This window comes from Dama dama, chromosome 12, assembly GCF_033118175.1.
Source record: "Dama dama isolate Ldn47 chromosome 12, ASM3311817v1, whole genome shotgun sequence".
Classification (NCBI taxonomy): domain Eukaryota; kingdom Metazoa; phylum Chordata; class Mammalia; order Artiodactyla; family Cervidae; genus Dama; species Dama dama.
In genome coordinates, this window is record NC_083692.1 from 78,054,561 (window position 1) to 78,077,908 (window position 23,348).

General features: G+C 40.1%; 2 gene segments (V, D, J or C); both read left to right on the top strand.

Moving 5' to 3' along the window:
- Positions 1–346: 346 nt before the first annotated feature.
- Positions 347–1,315, top strand: LOC133067385 (T cell receptor alpha variable 22-like). The segment is given in 2 exon segments: positions 347–483; positions 678–1,315. Coding segments are annotated over 2 exon segments (561 nt in total).
- A 20,425-nt stretch (positions 1,316–21,740) lies between these two features.
- LOC133067387 (T cell receptor alpha variable 10-like) lies at positions 21,741–22,905 on the top strand. The segment is given in 2 exon segments: positions 21,741–21,803; positions 22,035–22,905. Coding segments are annotated over 2 exon segments (429 nt in total).
- Positions 22,906–23,348: the final 443 nt, after the last annotated feature.

Here is a 23,348-nt window from a genome sequence, read left to right on the forward strand (position 1 = left end):
CAAACTATGCAATTTGAAAAATGGGTCCTCCTTCCCTATAATTCCTCAAGGTTCTACATAATCCATCAAGACACAATTCTTCTAGAAATATCATCTACCTTTCCTCACACACTATCCCACAATCTTCTCTTATATACAGTCTTTTAAGAAAAAAAAAATCTTTACGACTTCACATATTGGAAATATTGCTTTTACCTCTCTGCACTGTCCCCCCAAACCTCAATTTTGGAGAAATTGCTGACCTTACTGCAGTCTCACTAGGCCACTGTGGGTGGAGTTTCCTGTTAAGTGAGCTGACACACCTCAGATGTGATTGGTACTCAGTGATTCTGGTGGAACACACTGACAGTAAGAACAACATTTCTCTGGCCCCAGGACTCTATATCCTTCAGAGTAGGGGCGAAGGCACCTCAGTACCTGGGCAAGGGATCATGAAGAGACAATGGGGAGCCCTGCTGGGGCTTCTGTGGGTCCAGATCTGCTGTGAGTCGGGGTCCTCCCAGAGAGGGGGCTGGGGAGTGTCCACAGCCATCAGTGGGCGGGAGGGGGAGAGCTGGCTGGGGCTCCTAGATGGTCCTTCATCCTCAGGTGCTTCCTGAGAGAGTTTCCTGGTCTGGAAACCCCATCCGTGACCCCTCAGTGACATCACATGTGTTTGTTTTTCTCTTTCCGAGCAGGGGTGAGAGGAGTGAAGGTGGAGCAGAGTCCTTCAGTCTTGAAGCTCCAGGAAGGAGCCAACTCTACTCTGAGGTGCAATTTTTCTGACACAGTGAGCAGTGTGCAGTGGTTCCAGCAGAATCCCGGAGGCAGCCTCACCACGCTGTTTTTCATAACTTCAGGGACGAAGCAGAAAGAAAGGCTGAGTTCCACAGTGAATTCTAAGGAACGGTATAGCACCCTACACATCGCAGCCTCCCAGCTGGAAGACGCAGCCACCTACCTCTGTGCGGTGGAGGCACAGTGCTCCCTGGTGATCTGCAGCCTGTGCCCAAACTGCAGCTGCCTCAGCCCCGCCCCTCCGCAGGGCTACACCATGCAAGTACCTTGTTACCTCTTTGGGATTCCAGATTCACACTTCAGCACTTTTTTCTTCCGAAGATCAGATCCTTTAGGACTGTCATTTCACTATTTGTCTTTTTTTTTTTTTTTTGCCCTTCTTCGTCCCAGAAATCTCTCGTGTATATAAAGCTCTAATATGGAACCACTGTCATAACTGATGTAGATGCCAATATTCAATGTCCTGTTAAAACAGTCTAGTGCTCCTGACAGATAAAATATAAGCTACATATAAATTTCTCTGATGGAAAATGCTTGAAAAAATATATGGTGATCAACAAACAGAAAGAGATGACTCAATGTTTTGGTTAACTGCACATGTGTGTTCCTTCAAAGTGAAAAGGGAATTAAATGTGTGTAATGTTTTTAAAGTTTGTATTCAGATTTTTGAGTCCTGGTAATAACAAATATAAGAAAAATAATTTTTTCTGTGACGACAAGGCAGAGACTGGAGCGCTGTGTCTGAAAGCCAAGGAGCACCAAACACTGAGGGCGGCTGCCACAGGCTGAGAGAAAGGCACGGGTCTACAGCGGCTTATCCACAGGTACCGACATTTGAGACTAACCAAGAGGTCCTTCAACAAGTGGATGGATAAGTAAATTGTGGTACCTCCAAACAATGGAATATTATTCAGTGTTAAAAAGAAATGGGCTGCCAAGCCTTAAAAATACAGAGGAAACTTAAATGCATGATACTAAGTGAAAGAAGTCAATCTCAAAGGCCGCCTACTATATGATTCCAGCTATATGACATCCTGGGAAAGGCAAAATTATAAAGAGAGTAAAAACCAGTGATTGCAAGGATTGAGGGGAGTGGAAAGATGAATGGGGCAGAGCACAAAGGATGTTTAGGGGTGAAACTACTCTCTGTGATACTATGATGATGAAAACATGCCACTGTACATTTGTGTAAACCCATAGAATGTACAACATCAAGAGTGAATCCTAGTAAACTATAAACTTTGGGCGATTATAATGTGTTAATATGGGCTCATCAGTTGTGAGAAATAGACTAGTCTTGTGTGGAAGTTGATAAGAAGAGAGGTTATGCAAGTGTGGGAGTGGGAGGTATATTGGAAACCTCTGCATCTTCTCTTTAATGTTCCTGTGAACCTAAAATGATCAAAAGTCTCAAAAAATTAGATTCAGATACATGAAACTAATTTGTATGAAGAGTTAAAGCATTTTAGAAAAATGGTGCCACTAGAAATGTTGAAAGTGAAAGTGTTACTCGCTCTGTCCTGTCCTATCCTACTCTATGTGACCCCATGGACTACAGCCTGCCAGGCTCCTCGTTCCACGGAATTCTCCGGGCAAGAATACTGGAGTGGGTTGCCATTTCCTACTCCAAGGGATCTTCCCGACCCAGGGATCGGACCCAGGGATCGAAATCAGGTCTCCCGCATTGTAGCCAAGTTCTTTACCATTTGAACCACCAGGGAAGCCACTAGAAACATTATCTAATGAGACTTTACCCTGCTTCTTGCAAAGAAGATTCCAGACTTTCATTTTTCACTGGTTCTAAAAATGATATAGGTGTTCCCCACCTACACTTACACGGAGAGACAGAAGCCAGAAAGCAATTTGGTTGCTTTAGAAAGAGCCTCTTGCTTTACCTGTTGGCAACTCATCGACTTCCTCCGGGTCCTCCAGTCGGGCAGATGTTTTTTCTTTTATTCCTACAAGATGAAATAAGACTTACAGAATGAATCACCACAAGAACATCTTCTTACCAATTCAGTCACAAAGCCCCTTTGATCTCACTGTCTGTGATGACACTTACATTCAGGGAGCCCCATCCCATTTTATGCCATTTTACTGTGGATTTATATTCTCCTTGATCTTATAGGAGAAATGAAATCACAGTTAAGGGTTCATTCCAAGGACCCTGCCTCTGCTTCAGAAGAGGACCTAGGGTTAATTAGTGGCAACCACAGCCCCCGAAGACTGCATGAAATGTGAAAATGGTGTTGGGGTTCCAGAGTGCAAGGGGTTTCTCCCACTCTCTCTCATCACTCTACATTGTATATGAGCAGGCCTCAATAAAGATTTGTTCTGCTAAATAGTATAAAAGAATGTAGAGCTAGATGAGCCCTTAGATAGGGTTTAGTTCACCTCATTTTACAAAACAGAAACTAGATCCAAGATGCCAGAATGAAAAATTATATAATTAAAAAGTAGATCAAATGAGCTTGCAGTAGAAAGTAGAGGATAAACTGGATATCCTCCCTTCCCCCTTAATGTTCTTTTCCTATCTCCTTCTTCCAGACCCTTGTTGCTGAGCAAAGGAAAGCTGTCTAATGCAAACTGCAACACTTAGATCTCTGCCATTTAGTAATATCATTTCAGGATACATTTCAACTGTTTTTACTGTCAATTCTCTGAGAAAGCAAGGGCCCACTGAAAACCAGCTTAGAGGAGACAGTCTGAGATAACAGGCAGTTGAAATGTCAAATGATCTTCTCTCTGTTATTCTGATTTTTGGCTTACAAGTTTCTTTTACAGAGAGTTTTCCCCATAACAGGCAAATGAAAATGGTATATTGGCTGAACTTGATAGTTTCATATATATATATATATATATATATATATATATATATATATTACATACATTGGTTTGTTTGTTTAGGAGAGTGAATCATGGTGCTTTTATAATCTAAAAACTATATATCAGGCCGATCATTGAATAAAGAGCAACAGCATCTACCTCTTTTCAGCTTATAAACAGTCAAATTCTCTATCTCTACATTCTTACTGTGCATTAGATTACTTCAATCTGAGACATAATTTGTTTGACCTTTGCTGCTTTTATGCATGTCCCTCATAGGCACAGCCATGAAAAGGACATTTAACCAGAGTTCAGTAGTTAGGGATGTGGCCACCAGATGGTGGTGCACCTCTGCTGATCAGAACATGTGGAGGGTTCCTTTGAGTGGATTCTGAATGAATAGGCTTAGGGCAGAAGCAGAGCCTTTTTCTTATTGACTGGGTAGACAATGAAAGAAACCACTAGAGAAAAGAAGGGGACACTTGGTAACAGAAGCCGCTCTCCTGGCCGGAGACTACAGGTCCACAATTGATCCTAAATGGGAAAAACAATGAAGACACCCATTGGAGCTTTAATCACGTTCTTATGGCTACAGCTGGACTGTGAGTTGAGGGTTTAAGGGAAACAGTAAAATAAATAAATTAATTTAAAAAAAGGGGAGGGGGACAGAGTGTATTAGTAGATATTCATTAGACACCGAGACTGACTTTGTTCAGGTTTCTTCTAGTTATTGTAGAAAAAGGAAAGTAAACTGTGGAACTTAATAATCTGACAACCTTCTCCTTTCTCTGACTTCTACTTTCTCCATAGGTGTCAGTCTTGGAAATGAGGTGGAGCAGAGTCCTTCTACCCTGAGTGTCCAGGAGGGAAGCACCCCTGTTATCACCTGCACTTATACAGACACAGCTTCAGAGTATTTCTCTTGGTATTAGCAAGAACCTGGAATAGGTCCCTAGCTCCTTGCAGCTACTCGTTCAAATATGGGTGAAAAAAAGACCAGAGACTGACTGTTTTATTGAATAAGACCGCCAAACATCTCTCCCTGCACATTGCAACCATCCAGCCTGGAGACTCAGCTGTCTGCTTCTGTGCAGCAAGGACACAGCGCTTCCCAGGCAGCTGCTACCTGTACTCATACTTGTGACGGGCAGCCCCCTTCTCTGGTGCAACCTTCAAAGTAGCATTTGTCATATTGTTTGCCTGCAACTAGAAACTGACGTGTTAGAAAAGCATAGAATAAGAAGGTTAGGTTCAAGATGACCCAAAAAGTATGACACAGTTTATGGATAATTGCTGCTTACTGATTTCTTGAAAGGAGTTAGCATTGTTTTGTTTTGAAATTGTAAGATTGTCTTTACATTTGCCACTCAGACTCCTTTTCTATAAATAACCTCTTGGTATCAATTGATAATCCTTATTATGAATTTTTTTTAATGCTGTGTTTTGAAAACAGCATTTATTATTTTTCTGATTATATATTGCATGCTAATTATAGGGAAATGTGTGATATACAATAAATATATTGATAATTCTGCAATCACATAATATTGTGAATATTCAGCTTACCTTTTCAATAAATTATTGTTACAATAGGCTTATAAAGTTTTTCACTTACTATTATATATTGAATTGAGCATTCCCCATTGACATAGTTGATTATCAGTAGATGTTTGTTAAAGAAATAAGAAAAGGTGAATCCTGCAATGCAGGAGACCCTGGTTCAATCCCTGGGTTGGGAATATCTGCTGCAGAAGGGGTAACCTACCCACTCCAGTATTCTTGGGCTTTGCTTGTGGCTCAGCTGGTAATCTGCCTGCAATGTGGGAGAGCTGGGTTCAATCCCCGGGTTAAGAAGATCCCCTGGAGAAGGGAAAGGCTACCCACTCCAGTATTGTGGCCTGGAGAATTCCATGGGCTGTATAGTCCATGGGGTCACACAGAGTCAGACATGACGAGCGACTTTCACTTTCTCTTTAACAGGCATACATGATATGTGAACTGTGTTAAAAACCTAAAACTTCCACTGAATATATACTTTTTGCAATTTAATGTATCCAAGATAGATCCACAAGTTCAGCTACTTAAATTTTGATTTTGCTAATGATTGGTTTAAAAAGGAGTTTAGCATAGTTATTGCATAGACAGCCTGGTATTGTTTCTTTTCAATATTTAAGATAAGATTATTTTAAAACACATTAATTCACATTTGGCATGAGAGTGTTAAAAAAATCTGTTCTGGACATGAATGCATTTTGAACAGCACAGGTACTATCAGGAGAACTTTTCACTGAGAAGGGTAACAAAGTTGAATAACCTGAGGGGAAATTAATATTTTATATTAGTCAACTGATTGGTAGAAAAAAGTTGGGTGTTTTAGGTTGGAGAACAATTTGTGCTATGTGTGGTACCATCAGATTTAATGGAGATTCCAGGGCAGGATCTGAAAAAACTTCACCCAGTTGAGCTGAGGCTGTAATTACTTTGAGATAGGAAGATAATTTCTGTTCAACTTTAACGGGTAGGCCCCTATAGGTAACAGCTCTCTGCTGTTTGCCATTGTTGACTAAAAAGATGCACAATGTGAGAGTTGTGAGCTAAATTTTACTTGGAGCAAAATGAGGACTGCAGCCGGGGAGACCGAAGTTCAGATAGCTCTGAGAGACTGCTCCAAAGAGGTAGTGGGGGAACGTCAACATATAAGATTTTGGTGAAGGGGGAATTCAACGCAATCAAGTGTTTATTTTACAGAAGATTTTCTGCTAGTCCCAAGGAGCTGATGTCACCATGAAAGGGTTTAGTGCTTTTCTAGATATGAAGAGATGCAGGGATTGGGATCATGAAATCAGTTCCTGAAATTATCTAACTATGTAAAGACCTGTTTCACCAGTTTCCCTGGAGCAGAGAGTGCCTCACTGTCCACCCTGCATTACCCTCAGAGGGTTTTGAAAGTCAGCAGCTGCAGGAGCACAGGATTCAATCTCTGTAGAGGTAGAAAACAAATGCCCTTCCTGTTGTTCGGTTGCTGGCAAATACTCTTGGCAAGTGCCTATTTGTATTTGACACCGTGTTGTTTAGTAATATCCTTAGGCATGGCTTTCCTTTTACATTCTTACACAAATATTATCATCAGTAGTGGTCTTATGATCAACTGTCTTATGGAGGTCTCTTGTGATATATTCCCTTAGAACTATGTGCACAGAATATAGAGGCTTTTTGAGGCTCTTTTGGGCTTCCCTGGTGGCTCAGACGGTCAAGAATCTGCCTACAATGCAGGAGACCTGGGTTCAATCCTGGGGTTGGAAAGATCCACTGGAGGAGGGAATGGCTACCCACTCCAGTATTCTTGCCTGCAGAATGCCATGGTCAGAGGAGCCTGGCAGGTCTGGGGTTGCAGAGAGTCGGACCTGACTGAGAGGGTTCCAACTGAATTAATGGGAACAATATAAATTCAAAGGTTTGATAACCTGACGACCAATATGTAGCATCTATTTGCCCTCTCTGAACAGACCTAGGCTGTCAGAACAAATAGAGAGGAGAAAGGGACCACTGTGACAGGACTCCGTGTCTGCAGATCCATTCTAGCCTTCTGCAAAGGGAGAGTATCTTTCCTCCTACTATTAGGTCCCAAGTCAGGTAACTGAGCAGATGTTGTGATGAAGAATTATAGTGATTGCTATATTGATATGTAGGTTGAGAAAGCTGCAGTAATTAACACAAACAGATTTGTCTTCTTTTCTATCTTAAGTGAAAGAAAGCATATATAGGTATGAGGATAAATGATCACTACATCTTATGTTGTTTCCATAATCCATCACACGCAGTATCTTGAAACAAGTTCCATCATAGATGCAACAGCTGAACACAGTAGTTAGTCAAATTATCACTCTTCCTTTCAATATCAAATTTGACTTGTATTTTCAGATGTAATTAGTATCAACTGAAAATGGGTTTGGGTGGACTCCGGAAGTTGGTGATGGACAGGGAGGCCTGGCGTGCTGCAGTTCATGGGGTCGCAAAGAATCGGACACAACTGAGCGACTGAACTGAACTGAACTGAACTGAAGAGCTGGTTAATGCAAAAGGAAGTTTGGGGTGAGTGAGACACTCACCTGGTTCACAGAGAAGTTGACATAGCCACATCAACTTGTTACTCCAGGAAACCCCTGTTTCCTGTTGTGGGGCAGCAGCAGCACATACCCAGCAATCCTTCCCTCACCTTGACAGGCTCACCTTGCAAAGCCTTGACATTGAAGAAGAAGATATTTTCCATCTAGTGGAGAGCTGAAACATGCTTCTCTCCAGCCTTCTGAAGGTGGTTGTGGCTTCACTGTGTTTAGGTAAGGATGGTCCCAATGGAACTGTGCCTCCTCTGTGACCTAAGGACTGGGGGAACAGGCAGTCTTATGGGAACCCTGGGAAGAAGGGGTAGTAGGGTCTAAAATAGGATTTCTTTATTCCACACCACTTATTCCTAAAGTTATGATTCTATTTTTTTTTTTCTTTAGGATCCATTATTGCCCAGAAGGTAACTCAAGACCAACCACAAGTATTAGTGCAGGAGAAGGAAGCTGTGACCCTGGACTGCAAGTATGACACCAGGGAATCACAGTATAGTTTATCCTGGTACAAGCAGCCCAGCAGAGGGGGGATGATTCTCCTTATTCGTCAGGATTCTCATAACCAGCAAAATGTCACAGAAGGTCGCTACTCATTGAATTTCCAGAAAGCAAGAAAATCTATCACACTTGTCATCTCAGCTTCACAGCTGGAGGACTCTGCAGTGTATTTCTGTGCACTGAGAGAGCCCACAGTGAGACGTGTGGAGGAGGGACCTGCACCAAAACCCAGGGCCCTGCTCCACCTGCCGTAGGGACCAGGACAGGGAGTTGCCAGCACAGACAGGAAGTGATTACAGTTGCACAGGCATAGGGTTAGAGAGAAGATACTCATTCTAAGAAAATAGTTCTCTAGGTTCAGAGGCCATATTCAGAGCTATCATTCATTAAAAAAATCCTTATCCCTAAAAATTTAGGTTTAAATTATTTATTTATTAAAAATGTAAAATTGTGTATTGAGGACAAAAATTAGCCACATAAAATCCTTGCCATGTAGTGACATAAGCTAGAAGAATTGACTAAGGAAATTCAGGAATGTCTGAATTATATCAGTAAAAATATGTGTGAATTGTTGGATTTTTCATTTCAATGTACTCATGTTTTACCAAAAGTTTTCCCTTTTGTCTCAGGTTCAAAGGATTTGTTAACAAAATAAGCCACTTGTTATATACAAATAAATAATATAGATGTTTATTGGAGAATTATCTAGTTTACTTTCAACATATTAGCATTAAACACACTAACATTAAAAGAAAATAGAAAGAGCAGATGATACATCACCAAATTGGATTTTGACCAACATCAGACTTGGATGGAGGTCAACATCCAGACTTGAGAGTTTCCAGCACTGGGAAGTCCCAGGTCACAGCACATCTGGAACCCCAAGTATGAAAAGAGTCCTCTCCGTGGGTAAGACTTCAAAGATTACAGTTCAGGGCTCCCATTTACAATCCCAGGGCAGTTGCAAACTGATATCATCATAGATCTGTGACCAAATTGCAGCTCCGGTTTCATGTTAATGCTGTTCGTTTAGTCATGTAAAACTTGGAATGTTGCTAAGGCTGGGGGACCCCTCTAGGAGCTCAACAATCTCAAGATTCCTTCCCCATCTTATCCATGGTGCTGGAAGTCTTGCACTCACAGCAGGCAGTTACTCACAGTCAACTCACAGTCAGGGCAGTATCCAGGAAGGTTAGAAGCAAGGTCAGAGGCCTGTTCTGCTTTGTCTCTGAAGCCTAAACAAGACTATTTATTTAATTTTCCTAGCAATTCATTAAATATTAATTGACTATATGTTATGTTACAGGCGTTGTTTTGTCATGAAATCTCTGTGTGATTTTCCTTCTTTTGAATATCATGTTGTTTTACACCATTTAATAAATTCATTCATTTTAGTTTCATTAGCTGAGTTAATAGTACCTTTATTTACATTCTAAGGTGCCTACTTTGTGCTAATACTCATTGCTTCTTATTAACACCTCTATCACTGAATGGCTCAATTTCCATAATGTAAGTTTTTCCTGCCTCTCTTCAGTCTTATCTACAAAAAGATCAATAATTAGTGGCCCTTAGAAGGACATTTTGCGAAGTACTGTATGAATTATGTTCTGTCTCTGGTCTTGCCTTTCACTGCACACTCCTCCAAAAGCATTATTTCCATCATGTGGCTGATTTTGCACCCCTCTAGGCCCTCTCGTTCAATCACTGTTACACAATCCCAAATATTCCTTCTCTGTAATTTCTTCCTTCTACCTTGAATCCATTTTTGCCAGTGTTTTAAAAGTTGAATGGTAATGCGTGGTTGCTACGTGATCTTGTATAGTAGCTGCCTCTTTTATTTGTATTTGGAAAGCAATTGTGTAGAGTAGAAATCTTAAAAAGAATAACTTACATTCTTTACAATAAGTGAGGCTGGAAAAACTGGACAGCTAAATGTAAAAGAATGAAATCAGAACACTCTCCAACATCACACACACAAAAAAACTCAAAATGGATTAAAGGCCTAAATGTAAGACTGGGTGCTATAAAACTCTTAGAGGAAAACATAGGCAGAACACTCTTTGACATAAATCACACTAGAAACTTTTCTTGGTCTACCTCCTAGAGTAATGAAAATAAAAACAAAAATAAACAAATGGAACCTAACTAAACTCAAAAGCTTTTGCATAGCAAAGGAAATCATAAACAAAACAGAAAGAAAATTCACAGAATGAGAGAAAATATTTGCAACAAAATTGACAAGGGATTAGTCTCCAAAATATACAAACAGCTCATGCAGATCCATATTTAAAAAAAAAAAAAACAAACAATTCAAATTAAAAATGAGGGGTCGATCCAATAGACATTTCTCCAAAGAACATTTAGAGGTGACCAAGAGGCACATGAAAAGATTCTCAACACCACTAATTACTAGAGAAATGCAAATCAAAACTACAATGAGGTATCACTTCACACTGATCTTTGGGCTTCCCTGGTGGCTTAGTTGGTAAAAAATCTTGGGCTTCCCTGGTGGCTCAGCTGGCAAAAAAAAATCTACTTGCAATGTGGGAAACCTGGGTTTGATCCCTGGGTTGGGAAGATCCCCTGGAGAAGTGAAAGGCTACCCACCCCAGTATTCTGGCCTGGAGAATTCTGTGGGGTCACATGGGGTCACAAAGAGTCGGACACGACTGAGTGACTTTCACTTTCACTCACACTGATCAGAATGGCCATCATCAAAGAATCTACAAGCAATAAATGCTGGAGAAGGTGTGGAGAAAAGAAGAAAAGGTAACCCTCCTACACTATTGGTGGAAATGTAAGTTGGTATAGCCACTATGCAGAACAGTATGGAAGTTCCTTAAAAAACTAAAATGAGTGCTACCATATGACCCAGCAATTCCACTCCTGGGCATAAATCTGGAGAAAACCATAATTTGAAAGAATACATGTACCCTAATGTTCACTGCAGCAGTATTTAAAATACCAAGGACATGGAAGCAACCTATATGTCTATGGAAAGAATGGGTAAAGAAGATGTGGTACATGTATACTATGCAACATTACTCAGCCATAAAACACAATGAGGTAATGCCATTGCAGCAACATGGATGGACCTGGAGATTGTCACACTGACTGAAGTCAAACAAAGACAAGTATCATATATTACTTATATGTGGAATCTTAAAAATGGTACAAATGAACCTATTTCCAAAACAGAAGTAGAGTCACAGATATAGGAAACATATTTATGGTTACTGAGGAGGATGTAGGGGAGAGATAAATTAGGAGGCTGGGATTGTCACATATCCACTACTGCACATATAATATAGACAGATAACTAATAAGAAACCTACTGTAGGGCACAGGGAACTCTGCTCAATACTTTGTAAGGATCTACATGGGAATATAATTCTAAACAGAGTGAAGGTGCTGTCTGTGTACAACTGATTCACTTTGCTGTACAGCGGAAACTGACACAGTAAATCAACTATACTCCAGTAAAACTTAATTTTAAAAAGTCTTAAATTTGTTTAACTCAAAAAATCATGCCATCCTAACAGATATTTTTTTTACCATATTAATAATTTTAAGTGTATAATACAGTGATCATTCCAGTGGTCATATATGGATGTGAGAGTTGGACTGTGAAGAAAGCTGAGCGCCGAAGAATTGATGCTTTTGAACTGTGGTGTTGGAGAAGACTGTTGAGAGTCCCTTGGACTGCAAGGAGTTCCAACCAGTCTATCCTAAAGATCAGTCCTGGGTGTTCATTGGAAGGACTGATGCTGAAGCTGAAACTCCAATACTTTGGCCACCTCATGTGAAGAGTTGACTCACTGAAAAAGACTCTGATGCTGGGAGGGATCGGGGGCAGGAGGAGAAGGGGACGACAGACGATGAGATGGCTGGATGGCATCACTGACTCGATGGACATGAGTTTGAGTAAACTCCGGGAATTGGTGATAGACAGGGAGGCCTGGTGTGCTGTGATTCATGGGGTCGCAAAGAGTCGGACACGACTGAGGACTGAACTGAACTGAACTGAACTGAACTGAATACAGTGATATTAAATACATTTACATTATTATTAAGCAGCAACATTATCCATCTCTAGAACTCTTTTCATGTTGAAAAACTGAAAATTTGTACTCATTAAAGAGTAACTCCCCATCCCCCTGTTCCTCTAGCTCCTGACCATTACTATTCTACTCTCTCTGAGTTTGACTACTTTAGACATCCTGTAGAAGTGGAATCATGCAACACATGTCATTTTTGTGTCTTATTTCATTTATCATGATGTACTCAAGTTTTATCTATGTTGTCACATGTTTTAGAATTTCTTTCCTTTTTAAGGTTGAATAATATTCCAAGGCAAGTATAGACCACATTTCATCTATCCATTCATTTGTTGATATTTGGGTTGCTTCACCCTTTTGATGGAAACATAGATATAAATATCTCAGTATTTTGGGCATATACCAAAATTTCAATTTTTTGACATAATTAGAAGTGGAATTCTTGAATCATATGACACTTCTGTTTTTAAATTTTTGAGAAATATTTATCCTAGTTAATTTGAACAGCTATCCTCTAGACTACTTTATCACAAGCCAGTTTCAAGGACTAGAGAAAGTGAGTGATCAGGAGCTGTGAAGGAAGTTTTGGTACTCTTGGTGGTTCACCTAAACCTAGAAAAAAATGTCATCTTTGTTATAGTGCATTGTTCCTCAGGTGCCTAACAATTGATCTGAAAGGAGTGGCCAAGCCAGTACCTGGTGGTCAGCTCCTGAACTGCAGCTTGGACATTCTTTCCAATGTGGTGCAGTCCTCTTTTGGAGAAAGGGTCAAATCTGTGATTATTTAGTCACTTTTATTGTTCAATGTGCAGAAATAAAGAAGAAAGTAGTTAACAGACTGTACTGTGTGCGTGTGTGCTCTGTTTCTTCATGTCCAGCCCTCTGTGACCCCGTGGACTGTAGCCTGCCAGACTCCTCTGTCCAGGGGATTATCCTGGCAAGAATACTGCAGTGGGTTGCCATTTCCTTCTCCGGGGGATCTTCCCACCTAAAGGATCCAACCTGCAGCTTCTGCATTGCAGGTGGGTTCTTTACCACTGAGCCACCAGGGAAGCCCCTGAAAATTATCCATAGTATAAAAAACAGGGAATCAGGTTTTACTATCAGAGAGATTTCTATCCAAAATTATTAGCTTGGCCACGAACTTTCTAGACACTCGTGAGCCTTGTTTTATTATATAAAATGGGAGAGTGATATATTCTTTGACATTTTATAGTGGCAAGTTATCAATAGTGTAGTCACAGGGGCTGACAAGTAGCAGTTGATTAATTAATGAGAATAACCTCAATAGATGCAGAAAAGCATTTGAGAAAATTCAGCATTCACCCGTGTTTAAAAAGTTCCAGCAAATTAGGACCTAAGGAGATACCTCAACTAAATAAAAAACCTCTACAAAAACTACATCAAACATCATACTTGATGGTGAAAGAATGAATGCTTCCCCCCTAATTGCAGCACTAGGGGAAGAATTTTGGCTCTCACTGTTTGTATTTAGTGTTTTACTAGGGATTCTAGCCAGTGTCAAAAGGCAAGAGAAAAAAACAAACAAACAGAAGAACACAATTTGAAAAAGAAGACATGAACCTATCTTTAGTCAGAGACAGCACAATTATCTGAGTATAAAATCCAAGGGAATCTACAAAAAAACCACTAGAAAAAATAAGAAACTTAAAGTCAAATAAACACCTACCATATGCTGCAGGAATTCCACTCCCAGATATTCACCCAAGAGAAAAATGAAAGCACATATCTCCTAAAAATGTGACACAAGCTCAAAGCAACTATGTTTGTACAGCCTCCAACTAGAACTAACAGAAATGTTTGTTAATAGGTGAATGGATTAACAAATTGTTTTGTGTCTATGTAATGGAAGACTTTTCATCAATACAAAGGAATGAACCATTGATACTTACAACCATGAAATAATCTTAATTATGTTTAGAGAAAGAAGCTAGACAAAAGAGTACACATGATTCCATTTATATCGTATAAAATAGGCAAACTAATTCATGATGGTAGTGCTGCATGAAAATTGGAGTAGGAGGTGAGGAGAGGATTGAGAGAAGATTATAAAGAGATGTGAGGAAACTTTTTTGGGTGATGCATTGTTCATTATCTTGACTGGAATAATAGCTTGACAAATGTGTACACATGTCAAATCTTATTAATTTGTTTATTTAAAATAAGTGCAGTTTAGTTTTGTGAATATTGTGTATTTATAAAACAATTAAAAATCCAAGTTTAGCAAATGTCTTTCTTCAATGTTGCATGAGTCTTCTAATGTGACCCCAATTCTAAATATTTCTCCTCTATGTTCTCATTGTCCTATATGTTTTTTCAAAGGTGTGGATAGCAACTTTCTGTGTCCATATGTTATATATTTATTTTCAATCCAGCATCATCCAAACTTATTTTTTGCTTTCTGTTTAATGTGTCAAATTTTTTCAGAATTCTTCCTAGCATAGTTTTGAGTGCATTTTTGACAACAGAGTTGGAAAATAAAGGAGAAAGGAAGGAATATGTGAACCCAAAAGAGAATCTGAGCCAGATTTTATTACTTAAATCTGGATCAGGGAAATTATTTGTATGTTAACTTTGGACTGATGAAGCTGCTTGATAGAAATCTGTGGAGAGTGATCTCCAGGAATCAGGCTGAGCTAAGCTTCCATCTTTGTGTCTAGTATGGGGCTTACCTTGTGGCTTAGTGGCAAAGAATCTTCCTGCAATGCAGGAGACTCAGGAGTTGTGGGTTCGATTGCTGGGTCAGGAAGATCCCCTGGAGGAGGGCATGACAACCCTTGCCTGGAGAATGCCATGGACAGAGGAGCCTGGCAGGCTACAGTCCATAGGATTGCCAAGAGTTGTATATGACTGAAACGACTGAGCACCCATGCTCGTGTGTCTAGGGATGCATGGTTACAGGGTTTTACAGAAGGTGTGTTCCACTCCAGAACTTCATCCTGATAGCCTTGAGGATTTTTTATTTTTTCAAAAATGAATATTCATAAAAAGTAAGATAAAGAAGTGCTTGTTTTTGCTGCTGCTACTTCATAACAAAAGATCAGTTTAAAAAATTGCATTTCTTCCTGATCATTGATGACCATCTTGCTCTAGGACACTGATTACAAAAGAAATCTTATAAACCAGTATTGAACTGGCTGCAGCAAAACCATCTGGGAGTTTTAAAAGTTATGACTTTCTGGGAATTCCCTGGTGGTCCAGTGGTTCACTGCTGAGGGCCCTGGTTCCATCCCTGGGCAGGGAACTAAGATCCTGCAAGCTGTGCAGTGGGGTCAAGGTGAAAAATTACACTTTTTGGTCTCAATCCTGAAAAGTACAATTCATGAAGTTATAGTTGGGATTCCTGAATCTGTCATTTAAAATCAGTCACACGTTGATTCTATTATCAGCTGTTGTATAAATATCAGCTATGTCTTTAATAATTTGAAAACCTGGGAAAGAACAGAGTCCTAATTCGTGCTCCCTGCTTTTGCCAGAAATCCACATTTTTAGAGTTCACAACCCGGTGGAGGAAAATTATTTGATTAAAGTTTGGCAACAAAATGTGGCAGATGGGTGCTAAGAGAATCAGTCTTGAAGCTAGATTTTCACTAAGAGTGTGGGGTTAGTCTTGGCTGATTCAGATAGATTAACCATTGTATCTTGAAATCAGGGAAATAGTAGAACAAGATATTGATGTCAGATCATTCTATAAGGATTTGATAACTTCAGCTTTGGTAGTTCTTTTGTTTTCAAATTTTAATGGTTTTGAAATTCAAGGTTATTTGACTATTGATAGGATAGTGTGACTTTTTCCCCCTGAAAATATTTTATTAAAAAGCTAGCATTTACTGCAAATGATATTATTTCAGGAATGATAAAATACTGTATTTCAGGTAGTAGTGATTCCTCAATCAAAGACCCTTTATTCATTATTTTTGTTTGGTATAGCAAATACTTAGTGAGTATGTAATAAATGTAAGTCACTGTTCTATAAATTGGGGTACAATGCTGAGAAATAGAGATTCATTCAATACTGACTTGACTTCTTATTACTTCTTCTGTAATCAGCCACAAAACCCTTTTCTGACAGTCAGTGGATTATAGGTTGGCCCACATGGATTCATGAGGCACTATATTAAAGTGCTTAAGAAAATTGACATCTTCTCAGCGACAGAAATATCTGGGATGCTTTGTTGAAGAACTTCCATGTCAGGTAGTATCCTAAAAACAAAACAGACCTGAGAGGTGTTAACAACTGTTGATCAGGTTTCCAAGCCTCACCTGAAGACTGACATGTGCCTCATGGATAAAATCAAGGATAACATTTTTCTGATTTGTGGAGGACACCAGGATACACACATCACTTTTCTGTCCCTGTCCACCAGAGTGTGCAGATTCCTAACGCAGACACATTTTCTGTGTGAAACTAAATTTCACTGTGACTTCAACATTTCTTCATGTTAAGAATCAAGAACGTTACTCAGGAGATACTCTAGAGATGAACCCTTCTTCCGGCTTAGTGACCATAATACTCTTTCTGCTGGATAAGCAAAATGCTTCTAAAAATGTGGATTCTTTATTCTGTTCTGTCAACAAAACCTTTAATCATAATTTTATCCCAGAGCTTTATGCCTAAGATCACACAGAGCTCTTATTTTTCCCCAGGACAAACCCGTGGAGACTCAGTGACCCAATTAGGAGGCCAAGTGACGCTTTCAGAGAAGGCTGCTCTGACCATCAGTTGCACTTATTCAGCCACCGGGTACCCGACTCTTTTTTGATATGTTCACTATTCAAGAGAAGGGTCACAGCTCCTCTTGGAAGCCACGAAGGGCAAGGAGAAGGGAATCAGCAAAGAGTTTGAAGCCACATACCACAGAAAATCAAAATCCTTCCACTTGAAGAAAGCCTCAGTCCAAGAGTCAGACTCGGTTGTGTACTACTGTGCTCTGAGAGACACAGAGAAGGGAACTGCAGGGGGAGCTGACGCTCACTCTGAGCAGCAGCGGGGCCTGGATGCAGAGCGTCTGACTGATCCACTCTGGGGCACAGTCTGTGGTGTTCTGACTCTCAGCCTCTGGTTGATACAAAACTCATACAAATGACTAGGGCCTGAGAACAAGAAGTGAAGATTCCCCATACCCAACTCTCATTAGTGAGTTTGGCAAAAGAGCATGACACCAATAGTTCCTTGTCCAGGATTAAAGTAATTTCAGGGTAAAGTCACATAAATAATGAGACTTGGGGCCATTGAAAAAAGGAACAAGAAGCATTGGGATGCTGCTGTACCCTTCTGGAAAAATTTGAGACCAGAAACATCAATTACATTTGAATAATTAGGGTGGATAACACGTTGTGTGTGTGTGTGTGTGTGTGTGTGTGTGTGTGTGTTCCGAGGTCATTCAGGGAGTGAAGGTTGAAAATAGGAGGACTAAAAATATATAAGCAGAGACTATCTATGCTCTCTACCAGTGCCTGTATAATAAGCAGTGATCACTTTCCAAACCCAGCAGAAAATTGGAAGTTAGACATTGATGGTTTGAGCAATGGTATGTGTAAGTAAGAAAGCCAAAATAATTAAAAACTTTAAATATAATAATTAAGTATTCACTTTAGGGAAATAAAATATTATTTAAGAAAGTAACATACCCATAGTATTTATGATTCAACTAAAGTTTCTTCTAGATAAGTTTTACCAGCAATAGTCATGATTAGGCAGAATACCTATTTTCCCTAAACTTTGTGTATTACTGAGGTTTGGACTTTTGCTTATCAGTTAGGCTTTAAATTTTTAAAAAATTATTTAAAGTTTATGAATGAGGCGGAACTTCATTTCATTTAAAAGTCATTTACATGTTTTTGTGTAAGTTTTCTATTCAGGTATCTTACCATTCCCTTCTGTGTTATGGGATTCCCCAGATGGTTCAGTGGGAAGGAAATGAGGGCTCAGTCTCGAGTCCAGAAGAGGCCCTGGAGACGGACATGGCGGCCACTCCAACATTCCTGCCTGGGAAACCCCTGGACAGAGGAGCCTGGTGGGCTGCAGTCCACGGGGTGCCTGAGAGTCGGATGTGACTTAGCAACTAAAACAACACCTGTGTTAGAGTCATCTAAATATAGATTTGAAAGAGCATTCTCTGTTAAGAAAGTTGTCATAAAACTGTCATATATATGTCATTAAAAAAGTTTAATAAAATCTTTTTGACTTTGTTCATGTTTGCTATGCAGAATTTTAAAAATAGTATGTAGTAAATTTATGAAAAAAAATCTTTTATGGATTCTGAGTTATATATTTCATGTTTCATAATCTGTAGCACCTTAAATGATAAAATTTTATCTCATATTTTCTTTAATTTCTCTCAGATTAGTTTTGTCTTTAAATTTGCATATGTGTGTGTGTGTGTGTGTGTGTGTGTATGTGAGTTGAGATTGAGGTTAAGGCTATCTGTTTTTCTCAGTTTTTGTTTATTTTGAGGCAGCTATCCAGGCTCAACATCTTGAATGGCTCATCTTTCTTCTGATTTTTAAATGTTATACTTGTCTTTTTTCCTATCTCTTTCATTTTTCCTTATTAAGATTTTCAACCTAGGCATTATTTTCTATTCAATATTTTTATTTCAATATTAGCAATGCTTTTTGCCAGTTGCTTACTGGATACATAAGGAATACATGTCCAGTCAACCTCAAGCCTGTGCTAGAAATATAGAGAAAATAATGTGGTTGGAGAGATGCCATTGGAGAAGTAAGGAGAGATAAATCCACTCCATTGCATCACAACATGTGTAAGAAGCATCATCTCAGGCAATGGAAACTATCTACATGTGTTCCCAGCTCTGTCAGTTGGGGACCCACGCAAAGTCTCTAAAAACATGTTCACAATTAGTACACAAAAGATGGGAAGTGGACAACCAACACTGGAGAACAAGAACAATTTTGTGTCATCTGCCTTCTTGAAGAAGAGGATTTAAATAATGAGGACTGGGATTTAGAGTTGGAAGAATCACATCTACTTGAAATGCCTTGAAATCTGCAGCTGCCTCGGTGTTTTGAACTCTGTCATTGCTTTGTAGGACATTTTTGAATTTTTTTTCCTGTTGCCACATTGAGTTTTGATGAAGTTTGTAAAAATCTACTTTAGTAACTATCCTTGCTTCTGTTGAGGGTGTTGTTGAAAATTGATTACTATATTTCAAACATCTTGCCCCTAGTTTAAGCAGAACAGGTATGGGCAGCTCTGTGGCCTAAGGTTCTCTTCTTCTCTCTCTTCTTCCTCTCCTGCTCCCTTCACCTCTCTGCTCTCTTGTCTTCTCTCAGCTCTTCTCCTCTTGATTTTCCTGGACTGAGTCTGTTTTCATCCTTTTCTGTAGTAAACGTTTCTAATCAACCATTTCTTTGAGCCATCAATGTTTAAAAATAATTTTATTGTAAAATATAACATTTTCACAAAAGTATGTAAAACCCACAATATATATATTATTTAGGTACATGCAAAAATTTGAGACTACGGTTTTTTGCTTATGAAATTTCTTTATGAATTTTAAAAGTTCTCTGTATTAGGGTTCCCCAGAGAAACAGAACCAATAGGATTAATGTACATGTGTCTTCACCTCTAATAATCCAATTCTGAAGGCCTAGTTTGTTATATAAGCAGATAATATGTTCGCTTTTTAAGGTAAGTGTTTATGTGATATATCTTTTGCCATTCTTTTGCTTTCAAAATCTTTGGGCATTATATTTCAAGATTGGAATAAATCCTCAGATATCCACACTCTCAAGTGTTTGTTGGCTTCCTATTTCACTGAGAAAATAGAAGCAATAAGAAAATTTTCACAAGCTTCTACACTTAGCACTTTTTAAGGTAATTCACAGATTTCCATTTCTTTCAGTTGGTTACTGGAAATTTATTTCCTGCCTTTGATTGTATCATGTTTTCTCGATTCTTTATGCATCTTGTAGATTGGCTTTGTTGTGTGAGCTTTTGAAGCAGCAGGTACCTCTCCCAATATTTATGGTCTGGTCTTGACTAGAATAGAACTTCCTCAGTCAGCGGTGCTAAATATGAGGCAAGATAGAGACCAGTCCCTTTGGGAGTGTACTCCTGAGTAAATTTGGACAAGGACCTGTTGGTTTCCTGTCCTTTCATTTGGAGGAAACACCTCAGTTCCATCCTTTCTCCACCTTGCAGATCAGTGCTGTAATACCACATCATTCTTTTTCCCTTTGCTGCTAGCTGTTCCAGTGACCAAGCCCTGTCAGTCATTCAGTGCCAAGTATGACCTGAAGCAAGTAGAAACTGGCTCCACGGAGGGTGCTTTGCATTATCTGGCATAAGGCCCCCTTCACTCTGTGTGGGGTTAAAACCAGTTCTGCACTGATTCCCAGTCTTGCAGGGCAGTGCTAGCTGGAGAACTACACTCTCCCTTTCCTTGTTCCTTACTATCCCAAGGGACCAGGCTCTGCTGCATCCTGAATAGGGGGAGAGAGAAGCCATTCCTACTCTGAAATGCTAGGAGTAAGGCCAGCTCTTTCTCCTCCCCCCATTTGCTGTCTTTTCCCCTTTGGAGGAAGAACCGCAGTTCTGCTCTTCCAAGTTCACAGAGCAGGACTGGCAGCAAAAAAGACGTCCTGCATTTTCCGTTGTTGCTCACTGTCCAAGGGATTGCTCTCTGCCTGTCATACTGGGCCAGAGGCAAGATAGAACACCAGCCACAGAGGGCGCCCTGAGAGGACTGAAGGTCGGGTGCAAGCTCCAATATCACTCCCCTCCCCCATGGGGGCCACGATGGGCACACAGCACTGAGCTGAGCCCATCTGAGGGGCTGATGTGGGTGAGGTTAAGTTGGTCTTCTCCCCCCTGTAAATGTGACTGCTCTCAGCTTGTTCTTCCGGGAGCGCGTTTACTTTTAGCTGGTTCTGCCTTGTCCTTCAAGGCATATTGTCGCTAATACCGTTGTTGCGTCCATGTCTGTGGAGGAGAGGGAGATAGGGCTTCCTCCTTTGCCATCATGCTGAGAGTCCACATCACGTCTTTTAAATCTTTCAAAAATGACAGCAAAGTGTTACCACATGTATTTTCAGATGAGAAAACAGAGGCTTAACTCTCCTATCCAATAAGTCAGAATTCATACCGAGGTTTTTAAACATATGTTTTATGTACTAACCTACTCTGTTTACAGAGACTTATAGGGGCTTATATTCCATATTATGTTCAAAATAGTGAGAAGGAAACCTAGCAAGAAGCCTAACCCAAGGTTCTGAGCAACCATAGTTCTGACCCCAAGATGGCAGTATTTGCCTTGGCCCTGCCTGTGGATGTGATTGAGTATGAAGCAGCAAAATCTGGTCTTTGGCTCAATAGGGATGTAGTCTCTGATTGGCTAAGCATAATCCCTGAGAATCCTTTGTTCATGTAAATAAATAAAAGGTGTTGAATAGACTAGTCAGTTTTGGGGGACAGCCCAGTGCAGAAGAATGGAGATGCATGTGAGATCCTCCCTGGTGGTTCTGTGGCTTCATTTCTGCTGTAAGTTAATGAAGAATTTTAGCCAGGTTGACACAGTGAGTCCAGAGAATATTTTTAAAAGTTTTCAAAAAGGTGTACTGCATGTATTGCTTTGGGGTAGGAGGAGAGAAGAATTTGGGGCCATGTTATGGTTCAGCTGGGATTCATTCTGGAGAGGAGTAAGAGATAAAAATTAGAAAGCAATAAAAATGGGTGAGCTATCTCTCAGATCGCTCTCTGCTTTTTGAACAGGTGTGAGTGGAGAAAGCCAAGTGGAACAGAGTCCTCCAGCCCTGGTGGTCCTGGAGGGAGAGAATTGCACATTTCAATGCAATTATACAGTAAGCCCCGTTAACAACCTAAGGTGGTACACACAGGACCCTGGGAGAGGTCCTGTTCCCCTGATCACCATGACTAACAGTGACAACAAAAAGTCAGATGGACGGTACACAGCGACTGTGGATGCAACTGCCAAGCACAGCTCCCTGCACCTCACCGCTGCCCAGCTCGGCGACCCAGCCTTCTACATCTGTGTGGCGGGTGCACCGTGCTCCCCAGGCACTCGCACTCTGTACCCAAACCTGCACCGTGAGGTTGTTAAGGAGCAGTTTTTGAAGTGTTGTGTGTAATTTCAAAGTGAGCTAGCGCTTCTCTTTCAGACATGGCTGAATTTGAACTTGAGTCTAGGTATCTACTAACATAGAGGTATCCTCACTCAACACAGAAAGTTAACTGCTCACCTGGTTATTCCCAAGGGTAAGACCATCATATTGCATTACTACCCTGAAGTAGATGATAATTTTGAGTAAAAGAGAGAGGTCAGCTCTGGGTGGGGTCCAGCAAATAGTAGAATGTTGACTGAGTATAAAAGCAAAATGTTGACGAAGCTGATGACAATATTTGGTAAGACCGCTAATGTCTTTTGTGTTTGTTTTCTTTATCTCACAGGCATTATGCACAGAAAATGACAATACCTTCCTTCTTGTATAATTTAATGTAGATTATAAGAAGAATCCATACAAGATTTAAGAAGCAGGGTCCGGATGTAAGATAATTATGCTGAGCTACAGTGTCAATAACTAAATTCATATATATCAGCTCACTGAGCAGGTTTTTGCACTGACAGGAGAGAAAAGAATCTTACGAGGTTTTCCTTGGAGAGTGTTGATTTTAGTTATTCCATTTTTAGAACTTGTACATGGTAGATTGCTAGGGTCCAGCCTTAGCAGGATCCAGGGGTACCCTCAGGATGAACGGCGTCGGCGAGAAAAAGAGAGAGAGAGAGAGAGAGAGAGACCAGACTGGGGGTGTGTAGTAGAGTCTGGCAAATCTTTTTTTTTTTTTTTTTTTTACTGTAGCTTTTATATTCCAAGTTAGTACATTTTTAAGGGGAAGATAGTTTAATATTACATCAGCTTGTCCTACACGAAACCAGGGTGTTTTCTGTATACTTCTTTGTGAGAGTCTTGTACATTATCTTCTGGCCTTGGGGCCTATTGACATTTTATGACCTAGGTGAATGCAAAGCTGTTTTCCATAATCTATTCTTTGTGGAACACAGAGGTC